At 35.1% G+C, this 11,725-nt stretch overlaps 1 protein-coding gene across 1 annotated transcript in view; it reads right to left on the bottom strand.

Moving 5' to 3' along the window:
• Positions 1-82: 82 nt before the first annotated feature.
• KATNA1 (katanin catalytic subunit A1) overlaps positions 83-11,725 on the bottom strand; it is a 34,314-nt gene continuing 22,671 nt past the window's right edge. Inside the window, exons 7-11 of the mRNA XM_027857984.1 lie at positions 11,391-11,549; positions 6,999-7,125; positions 5,894-6,028; positions 5,098-5,224; positions 83-1,500 (exon numbers count right to left, since the gene is read on the bottom strand). Of these exons, the coding sequence (XP_027713785.1) occupies positions 1,302-1,500; positions 5,098-5,224; positions 5,894-6,028; positions 6,999-7,125; positions 11,391-11,549 (747 nt within the window). The 3' untranslated portion in view covers positions 83-1,301. The remainder of the gene's footprint in view (positions 1,501-5,097; positions 5,225-5,893; positions 6,029-6,998; positions 7,126-11,390; positions 11,550-11,725) is intronic.

The following is an 11,725-nucleotide window of genomic DNA, read 5'->3' as shown; positions in this document are numbered from 1 at the left end:
GACTTGTATTTTGTGTAACACTTATGATTTTGATAAAGACCTTTGAGATACATTATTACTTCATTGTACCTGTACTAAGGCTACTTAGCAGGATCCAAATGGAATTGTCAGGTGACATTCTTGCTGCAAAAGACATCTCTTGAGGAGGGAAGGAGTTGGGTATATGCACTTACTGGGTTGTGATAGGTCAAAACTTATGCTAGTGACTCATTCCCCGCAATATAAATCAGTGACGATATTACTAAATTTTAGTGAGCAAACAATACAAAGTTTTAAAAGAATCTAGTAGTGATCTGCTTGGTTTTACTTAGCTATTCTGACTTTGCTTTTCATTGTAATTAACATATGAATGGACTTAAATACTAAGTATATTTATTAACACTGGTATTTCAGTGGAATACCTCAAAATGAAACAAGTTATTTTGAGCCATAAAAAAGTCTCCAGAAGATGGCAGGGTCTCTGCTAATGCTCAAATATCCAGTTCTAGTTTTATGGGACCTTGGTATGTATTTAAAAGCAAATTTATACATAGAAATTTATTCTATGTATTTAGAAGGGGAAAATATAAATGAAATCATTTAAAATTTTATAACTCATTTGATTTGTCAATTCTGTATCATTTATAAAATGCCTTAGATTTAGCTCCCAAAGTAAGTTGAATAAGTTCTGAATAAAACTCTGGAAAATAAGCATTCATCTGCCCTTACAGCAACATCCTACTACTCAGGGACATGAAAGTAGAGCCAGGTAAGACTCTTGCATACTTCTTCAAATGACTAGTGAAATAGGTAAAGTAAGGAAAGCCTTCTTCTGGCCTTGCACAGAATCCTGCAAGCAGGAAGAAGGGCAGTGTAGGTCTTTGTTCCAAGTTATTTCCCCTTTGGTTTACCTAAATGAATAAAACAGTTCTTAAAAGTTATATCCATGAGCAAATAAGCCTGAGGTTAGAGCTGGCTCCATTACTACTTAGATTGAAAAGTGGTTGCTCAGCTTTCTTCCTCTATTAATACATGAAACAATGAAAAAAGAGGTGTTATCTCTAAGTGTATATGAAGGTATGGCCTAAAATAAGTGTTAATTATGAAATACTTTTAAGTAAAAAAGATTTAATGCAAAAATAACAAATTGAGTCAAATTTCCCTGCAGCTTAAAAAAATTACATTTATTCAGAATCATGAGTTCCTTTTATAATTATCATTATGAAAGTTTAAAAAAATATAACAGTGCAATGAAATACTACTTTTCATTACTATTGAAACAACATAAGGCAGGTTTCTCACAGTTTACTTTAAAAAACAATTTAGCATGATCCAAATTCAAATATCCATTTTTCATATCTTTCAATGTCTGCAGCAGATACTGACTTAGAAACCTTTTTTAAAGCCATTCCGAAGTCCTCCATGGTTGTAGGCATATGCATTTCATCTCTTGAAAGATTTCTGATTTCTTCAGGTGTCAAACCTTCAATGCGCCTCCTCATGGCCATCAGGGATGCATCTCTTCATTTTAAAGAAAAAAATTAAAGGTTAAATCTTTCACATGTCACAAGGGTCTGGTTACACTAAACTGAAAACAAGAAACCTTTTGTTGCTACAACAGAATGTTGCAATGGTTGTAAGTATGATTTTATTACCTGTGCAATAAATAGTGTTGTATGATACACATTTAATGTTTTCTTCACTTGAAATGCTTCTCTAATATGCCAAATAACAATTTCTACCTATCTTTAAGGCCCAGTTCAAATAACACCTCCTCTACAAAGCTGTCCCTAATCCTCCCTAAGATGGAAATTCTCTACTGATTCTTGAAGCACTTTTTTTTGTTGTGTATTTCTTAAACACTTGTGTTCTATTTTGTATTATAATTATTGGTATATATGTCATTTACACTTTACTAGACTGTAAGCTCCTGGAGGGCAAGGACTCTGTTTTTTAATCTTTGTTTTGGCCTAACACAGAATAGCCGCTTAATAAATGTCTGCTGAATAGCTGAAAAATGTTATCAGTTTATTTTAAGTTAATCACACCACTTGTAAACAGCATACCCCAACATGTAACTATTGTACACTATTAAAATAGATAAATGGAAGCTACATACACCAAAATATTTATAGCTGCACTTTTTGTAGTTAACAGAACTAGAAATAAAGTGGATGCCCATTGATTGGGAAATGGCTAAACAAAATGTGGCACATGGATATGATGGAATATTATTATGATGCCATAAGAAATGATGAACATGATGAATTGCTGAGAAGCAGCAAGACTGATGCACAGTGAAGTAAGGAGAGACAGGAAAAACAATTATATCACTACAGGAAAGAACAAAAAAACCATCAAAACTGAATACTGCAAAATTATATTGAAGAAGGTTGGCCCAGTCAAATGAATATATATCCAGTCCCCTTCTCTCTTCCCGCTTCTTCGAAGTAGAGGATACGAGTGTGGAACATTATATACATCTAATATCAGACTTTGATATTTTGGTTAGTTTTGTGGAAGTTTCCCTTTTTAAAAAAAATTCACTATTATAAAAAATGGCACTTGGAAGGGTAATAAGAAAAGAATAAGTAGGAAAGCAGGGAATAACAAAAGATATACAAATTTTATTTTAAAAATACATGAATTACATGGAAAAGCAAATTTAACAGGAAAAAGAGGCTGGTTGTAGGAAACTTTATTAACCAATAAATGAGGCCAATGAACAATGACAACAAAAAAAGCTTCCATCCCACTGGGGAAAAAATGTTTGGTTACCTGTATGACAGATTGTATACTAAAAGCTAAATTTCTTTTTTTTTTCTTATATGGCACTAAGTCTTTTAAAAACGGTTAAATCTTAACACACTCAGGTATGCTGGGCAGCATGTTTGACATCTTTGATTTACATTGTTGGAAGAAACATTCCCATCAATGAAATCATAAATCCAAGTGAATATTTGGGTATTGATATCTCGTTTTTACACTACACTTATTTCCCCATAATTCCACTCCCTAACCCCACTGAATCCTCCCTTATGACAACAAAAAATCAAAGTTAAGTGAAACCATCCAACAGAGCAACAATTCCTGAAGGCATATTTATACCACAATCCACATTTACAGTCCCTAACCTCTCTACTGAGAGGAGGAAGATATGTGTCTCATTACCAATTTTTAAACACCAAGATTATTTACTTAGATTTCGGTAAAGTATTTGACAAATTCTTTCAAGTTATTCTTTTAGATAAGGAGAGAGAAGAGCTACATTTATCAGCTGGATTAGATTATATTCATTAGAGATTAGTTGGATTCAGAACTGGTTGAATGGTCAGACCCCAAAATTAATCAGTAATGGTTCAATGTCCACTTTGAAGGTCCCAGAAATTGGTTCTTATTCTTGTATGGTTCAACATTTTTAATACTGGTTTGGAAAAAGATACAGGCTTGGATAAAGGCTTCTCAACTTTACAGATGACACAAATCTGGGAGGGATAGCTAAAACACTGGAGTACAGAATCAAGATACTGTATCAATGGGCTGAATCTAATCAGATGAAATCGAACAGGTATAAGTATAAAGTTTTAAACCTGAGTTCAAAAAGCCAAGTTCACAAGTATAAAAGATAGGCAAGCCATCGCTAAATATTAGGTCATCTGAAAGAGATCCAAGCATTTTCGTAGACTGAAGTTCATAAATTAAGAATATGATATGCACCCAAAAATGTACCATCATCTTAGGTTGTATTAAATGAAGCATAGTGTCCAGAGATAGGGAGGTGATAGTACCATGCTACTTTTTGCAGATCAAACCATAATGAATGTTTATTAAATGCTTACTAAGTGTGTATGTATGGATATGTATGTGTGTGACTATATCTATCTATACATATATGTCAAGTGTATAAACAAGACACAAAGTAGATGGGGGATAACCATAGAAGGGAAGACTAGCAGTTGTTGGAGGGTTGGGAGAGAGATCGAGAAAGGGTCCTTTAAGCTTAGAGCAACTGAAAAGGAATACTGAAGGGGCTGAAGAATATGCCTTATGTGGGCTAGCTGAAAGAAATAAGGATGTTATGCCAAAGAGAAGATTTGATATGTGGGGAATGAAAAGCTGGGGGTAGGTTTGGGAGTGTGGAGAGATAGTTGTCTACAAACATTTGAAATGCTGTCACCCAAAAAAGGGCTTAGATTTCTTATGCTTGAACCAAGAAGACCAAAAGAAATAGGTAGAAAGGGAAGGTAATAGGCATTTATTAAGTGCCTACTATGTGCCAGGCTTTGTACTAAGCACCTTATAAATATTCTCACATTTGATTCTGACAACAACCCTGTGAGACAAGGGATTATTATTATCTCCATTTAACAGTTAAAGAAACTGAGGCAGACAAAGGCTATGAATTGCTCAGGGTCTTAGCCAGCTGTTACGTGAGACTAAATTTAAACTCCCATTTTCCTGACTCTAGGCCCAGCACTCTATCTACTAGGCCACCTAATTGTTTAAAGTAGAAGCTATAAAGATTTGTTTCACATAAATAAAAATTTCTATTACTTCACTAGTTTGACTCAGTAAGTAATGGTTTCCCTATAATTGGAAGTTTTCAAGCAAAGGCTAGATGACCACTAATTGGTTATGTGGTAGAGAAGATTCTTGTTCAGTTATGGGTTGGAGTATAGGAGTTTTGAGGTCCCTTTCAATTCTCAGTTTCTGTGACTGTGTCACTTATATTTATTGAAAAAAAAAAAGTTCAACATCACAAGTTCAAAGGACAGATCCCTAGGACCTCCATCTTGGGGTCTGGTCATTCAACCATTAATATATTCTAAACTATTTACTAGCCAATATTTTTCCATAATGTACATAGCGATAGCAAGAGACATGTGTTTCACTGAACCTATAGAAGGCACAGTTGTGAAACAAAGCTACATTACTGATACACAGACACACGCACGTGAAATAGCTTAAATTTTCAACTGAGCAGAACATGATATAATATAAAACTGATTTGTAACTTAGGGTCTAAAATGACTTGAGGCTTCATTTAAATTAATATAACATAAAACTCTAAGGAAACCAATACCCACAAAAGCCCTTCCAATCCAAAAGGATTCCTACCTGCATACATTGGTAATATCTGCACCTGAATAACCTTCCATATTTTCTGCTATACTTGCTAGGTCAACATCATCAGCCAACTCCAGTTCACGCAGATTTATTCGCAAGAGCTCTTCTCGGCCCTTTGCTAGACAAACATCAGAAATGTGGAAAAAAAATTAAGCCCTCAGCATATAAATTAGGTCATTTCTCATACTCTCACACCTATTTTCTAGGGGAGCTCCTCTCTAATACTTCACCCTCCCATTTAATTGTTCAGTGCAGGTAAGTATGCTTACCTACAAGTACTTGCTACTGTTGTGCCTTAGTTGTAGGGGGAGCCTTCAAAGAACCCTTTCCCCCAACCAACAAATGGTCAAATGATATATGAACAGCCTTCTAAAGATGAAATCCAAAATATCAATAACCAAGTGAAAATATGCCCCAACTAACTAATAACTACAGAAATGAAAATTAAAGCAACTCCCAGGTTCCACCTCATGCTCATGATTGGCAAAGTTGACAAAAAGAGAAAAAGAAAAAATGACAAATGATGAAAGGGCTGTGGTAAACAATCACCTCAATGTGGGGATTTGTTTTGACTGACTATGCATATCTATTAAAATGGGTCTTTTTTTCTTTTTTCCCAATGGGGGGGCACCACTAGGAGAGAGAGAGAATTGATTTTTGTTAACTGAAGGCACACTTCAGTTATAGTTAAGATGACTAAACATTAAAATGTTTTCTCTTAAAAAGAAATCTATTAATGCCCAACTAAAAAAAAAAAAAAGATATGTTACAATTTAAGTAACAATACCTGATGGTAATGGAATGTAAATTCTTTTTTCTAGGCGTCGTCTTAAAGCCTCATCAATATCCCAAGGAAAATTAGTAGCTGCGAGAACCATAACCATTTTGGAAGGGTCATCATTTTCAGAAGCCCCTCCAACACCTAAAAAAAGAGAGAGGAGAGAGAAGAAAAGAGTTTGGTTCCATAAGTCATGTTGAAAAATTACAATAGTAATATTACTGCACTGATAATCACTTTTAAAATAATAAGGATTATAAAATATTGGCAGAACAACTTCCTGTACTTTGTTCTTAGTTTGTTAATTCTTTTCCAGCATCGTGCTAATTAAAGCAAACAGAGTTCAGCAATGAACAAAAATACAATTGGACCATTTAGCTTCTATTAAAAGAAAAAAGGGCTCAAATGGTTATCAATATTAATAATTAACTTATAAAATTTGTTTTTCAAAAGTACAGCCTGTCCCATAAAAAAGAAAAACCAATACCACATTAATCCTATTAGCACTAAGAAACAACATGACATAGTGGAAAGAGTACTGACTTTGTAATCAGAATACCTCACTCTGTTACTAACTGTGTGACCTTAGGTAAACCCTCTAATTTCATTAAGTTTTATTTTCATCATCTGTAAAACATAGGTAATATTGCATGAATTAACTTAATTCAAGGTTGTTCTATTCAATTCAACCAACACTTAACTGTTTGCTAGCACTGTATCTGGCAAAAGAGACAGAGACAAAAATAAATAAATAAATAAAGTTCCTGACCTCAAGGAATTCACATTCTATTGGATCAAATGAGATCCTAAAGCATTATATAAATGTGAACTATTATAATTTAATATTAAGTGTGAAGATGGGGGTTAACTACCACACATGTATAAGGTGCCATGTAAAACACCTGCTATGTTACAGCCTTCTTAATATGCACCAAGAACTCCAGCCATAGTTAGTGCTACCATCACCCATGAACAGTTCCGGGACTTTTACTAAGTTCACCACCTCTAGTAAGTACTATGAAAAGCTCTGGCTAGTAAAAGCCTAAGATTTGAAGAGACAGGAGGAAATGTTCCAGATGCTTATCCTGACTTCTCCCAAAGTAAATTTATTTACCATCCATCTGAACCAGTAGTTCTGCTTTCACCCTTCGGCTTGCTTCATGCTCCTCAGAAGTTCCTCTTCGACTACAAATGGAATCTATCTCATCAATAAATATTGTTGTTGGAGAATAAAATCGAGCCTGAAGAAAAACAGAGTAACATGATACCAGGTTACATTCAAACAAATCAGCAGATAGGTGACCAATTACATAAGAGCTAACTAAGTACCTTTCTTTCGCATAGAAAATTTTTGTTTCTGGAGCTGTGAATTTCATTGGTATAAGGACCTTCTACAAAAGAAATTCCCTGAACTGATGTACAGGCAATTTCTGGTCTTAAGAGTCTCCTGAGGCACTGGAAAGGTTAAGTGATTAGACCCACAGGTACATAGCCAGTGTATACTTATTATAGGACAGAAATGGAACTCAGGTGTTCCTGATATTGGGGCCAGTTCTTTATCCACTACACTATACTACATTACCTTCTCAAGAGAAAGTGAGAGAAGTTAAATCACGAACTCTCTGCACATCCTATTCACATATTCTAATCTTACATGTGCAACATATTCCAGATCTCTTCCAATGAAAGTTATTTAGCTAGATATACATATATATTTATTTAATTTTAAGACAGATATACAAATGTATTATAGACTGTAATGCCAGGAAAAGAGCAAAAGGAGAACAATTATACACAGTTGCAAATGTTTATTTACATATATTCATATGATCACAGATTAGATGTCATCTAATCCAATCTCTGTATTTCATAGTTAAAGAAAATGATGAAACTGATGCCTACAGAGGTTAAGTCACACAGGTAGTGACAAAGCCAAGATATGAACATGGTCTTCTAAAACTAAATCAGCATTCTTTCCTCTACAACATATTAGCTACCTAGTTAGAAGTCTTATGATGGGTTAAATTTTTTGTTGTTGTTGTTAAGGCACTATCCTCCAACAAGCATTAAGAATAAAGGAAATGAAATTACCATTATTTTCTACTTTAATGAAATAAGTAGATTTTTCTTCCTATATATGAAAGCAATGGAAAAAGTAGGTAAAACAAATATTTAATAATATACAGATGATTTCTAGGGGCACTTTAAACACATTCCCTTCTACAAACTGATATGTAGGCAAAAATATTAAATCCATCTTTAAAGTAATGTTTCAGGCCAGACAAATAGTTAACAAAACCTATTTAGTAAGGTCATTTTCTTAAGTGGGGATCAACAAGTTATCTATAATCCAACTTTTGGGGAAAGAAGTGATGAAGATAAAAATAGAACATAGTAGCTCCTACCAGTCAAATTATGAACAACTTTGAGGACTAAAAATGCTATTTTTCAATTAGGCTTTAAAAAATTTAAAGTATTCATCAATTATGAGGTTCAAGCCTAAATAATAACTAGAATTATAAAGGGATGATTAATATCTAAATTTTGCTTTAAAAGCAACTATAGTCACTTTTAAGTTGAAAGAAAGTTCATTTAACCATCCTCCTTTCCAGAAAGGAAGTCAGGCTTTACAGATAATTATAATAGATACAGATATACCACCTGTCACATTTTAGAAGTGGAGGAATTTTAGAAAATTAGAGCATAATTTAAATATACTAGAAGTTTCATAGCTTACTAGAATATATTAAAATAATTTGATTCTTCACTCACCCCTGATCCAATCAGTTGTCAGATCTTGTTTACATCTCTACAACATTCCTTACATGTTCCCTTTTCTCTACTTACAGAACCCTCACCTTAGTTTGGGCTTCATCACTTCTTACCGGGACTACTGTAATCATCTAGTTTCCCTACAATCCTGTGCCCACTCCATAAAACTATGAAAGCAAGTGTCCTGAAGTGCAGGTCTAACAATGTCATACTTCTGTGCTCATTAGTGTCAATGTAGCTCATGGATGAAATGTAATACTTCAAGGATGAAATGTAAACTCTGGCACTTAAAGATCTTCCCAATCTTTTGATCTTCTTATACATTATACCTCTCCACACTTCTACCATTCAGGCATTCTGGCCTCTCTGCGGCTCCTCAAACATGACATTTCCTCTGCTGTCTCCCAGGCCTGGAATGTACTCACTCCTCCACTCCACCTCTGGGAATCCTTAAGACTCAGTTAAGTACTACTTTATACACAAAGGTGTTCTTGACTGCTGTAACTATTAGTTCCTCCCTCTAAAAACCACCTTGTATTCATTTGAACACATATACAGTGTTAATTAAGACAAAGTGTCTGCCATAAAGTAGGTACCTAATAACTGCTTACTGATTCAGGGCTATCATCTAACAATTCTTAACTTTCAAGGTTTAGGATGTTCAAATTTGATGATTTTCTATCCAAATACTTCACAAGGTTTAAAAAGTCATCCAATCTCCCCTAATAGGAAATTTCATCTCTATACAGACTTGAATACTACTTGAGATTTAATGCTGTGACATCTTACAATGTTCTCCCAGAAAAGAAACCTTTACTGTCTCTCTCAATTCAATAAGCATTTATTAAACACTTACTATATCCAAGGCACTGAGTATAAAAACAAAATGAAAAATACTCCTTGCTCCCAAAGAACTTACATTTTACTGGGTGCATACAATATGTAAAGAAGTAAGTAAATACAACTTGAGGAGAAGTAAAGAACAAAAAAAAAAGGCAGAAGGGGAAGCGTCAGGTTAGGGACAGCTTATAAGGAGGAAAGAAGCTAAAGTTTCTAAACGACAGAAGTGAGAGGGAAGGAATTCTAGGCATAAGTTGAACAGTCTATGTAAAAACATGAAGGCAAGAGATTGAGGACTCCAGGCCTCAGTCAGCTACAGAGCTTTTCCCCACCTTTCAGTTTTGGGCCTTCCATCTCCTTGTATTGGGAATGTCTATGGTAGGGCTCCCTCTTGAAGCTTACTTTCCCTTCCCCCATATTCTGGCTAGTCCACTAAAATCCTACTAGCCACATCTTTTTAGTTAGCCTAGTGGTTAAGTTATATCAACCATTTGTACAGATCTCCCCATTGCTCAGCCCAGATCCACTCACGGTTTAAGGTATGGCCTTTTTCCCTCAACTGAATTTGTCTCCTGCTCTCAAGTTCCTCAAAGGCTGACCTTAAGCCCCCTCTACACTGCCAGCAAAGCAGATACAAACTAGAACCCACAGAAGGTAAGTTTCTCAAGAGCAAGGGCTATTGCCTTTTTTGTCTTTGTATTTTTATTACCTGGTACAGTGCCCTGGCACATACCAGGAACATTTGAGTGATTATCCTAAAGCTAATGCATAATACATATCTCAGCTACTGGTTCTAATCACTTTCCTATCTCAGGTTGCTGAATCCTTGGGCTTATACTTGGGCCCTCTCCCTTCCCTTGAAAGGACAGATCTCATAAACTTTATACCACATTTCAAAATAAAAGTAAGATCTAACAAGCAAGACAACAAATTACAAATACCCTCCCCAATTAGACAAGCTAAATCCACTGACATACCCAAAAACATATGCAATACAGCACCGTAATAATAGCTACATTACTTCCTAAGGCAAAGATAGTATTTTGGGTTTTTTCTTTTTTTTTCTTTTTTTGTTTTTGTTTGTTTGTTTTTAGGCAATTGGGGTTAAGTGACTTGCCCAGGGTCACACAGCTAGTAAGTGTCAAGTGTTTAGCCTGAGGCCGGATTTGAACTCCTGATTTCAGGGCTGTAATCTATCCACTGCACCACCTAGCTGCCCCGGGTTTTTTCTTTATGACTCCTTTTGGGGTTTTCTTGGCAAAGATACTGAGCAGTTTGCCATTTCCCATCAAGATCAGTATGAAATTCAGGTTGAAAATACTATGTCAGAATTTGAAGAATTGCATTTTTCTTCTTACTCAGATTTTTAAAGGGTGAAAGAACAAAAAAGAAAAAGAAGAAAAACCTCTAACAAAGGACAAACAACTTAAGCCAATAACTAAGTCATTAAACACAAGGTATTTGGTTAACATGCCCAGTTGAAAAAAAGTAAAATGATCCAATCTCCACAAATGTTCAAGATTTTTCCCAACTGGAATAGCTGTAATTATGCTGCTGAGATTTGGAATCACCGAAATAACGCATTTATACAAAAGGCAGATCAGGAATCACTTCAAATTCCAATTCCGAATCACACCAGGTACCAATCCTGGAGATAGCGGGGGCAATAAGTGGGGAATTATGTTACAAAAACAAGCCTTAGTCAACAGTTTTGAATTGTACACATCATTGGACTTCAGGCAAATGCTATACCAGCTAGTCATTCTAGGTTTTCCTGGTCATTGAATACACTGGAGATAGTTCCAACCCACTTTCTAATCCCTAAAATAAGTATAGGAAAAAACATAACGGAAAAAGAAGGTATGGAATCATTAGAGCGCTCTCAAACATTCACCATTTCAAACAGGAGGCGAACAAGCTTCTCAGACTCTCCTCTGTACTTGGAGGTAAGGGTTGATGAAGAAACATTGAAAAATGTTGTTTTGCATTCAGTAGCTACTGCTTTAGCAAGTAGAGTCTTCCCAGTGCCAGGTGGACCAACCATCAACACCCCCTGTTGGAAATATAGTAATATAAGTAAAGAATTAACATGAACCTATACAACTGTGATAGGTTCTGTTTAATACAGTCACTTCTACCAATTCCAAAATAACACACGCATATACTAAAATGATTAAAAAGGCAAAAGATAACTTTATCAGCTTTATGGAACATGTTGTTTCCCTTCCT

The sequence above is a fragment of the Vombatus ursinus genome, unplaced genomic scaffold, assembly GCF_900497805.2.
Source record: "Vombatus ursinus unplaced genomic scaffold, bare-nosed wombat genome assembly UNPS02012602.1, whole genome shotgun sequence".
NCBI classification, from domain to species: domain Eukaryota; kingdom Metazoa; phylum Chordata; class Mammalia; order Diprotodontia; family Vombatidae; genus Vombatus; species Vombatus ursinus.
The sequence above is the reverse complement of the archived record's forward strand: the minus strand, read 5'-3'. Positions and strand labels throughout refer to the sequence as shown.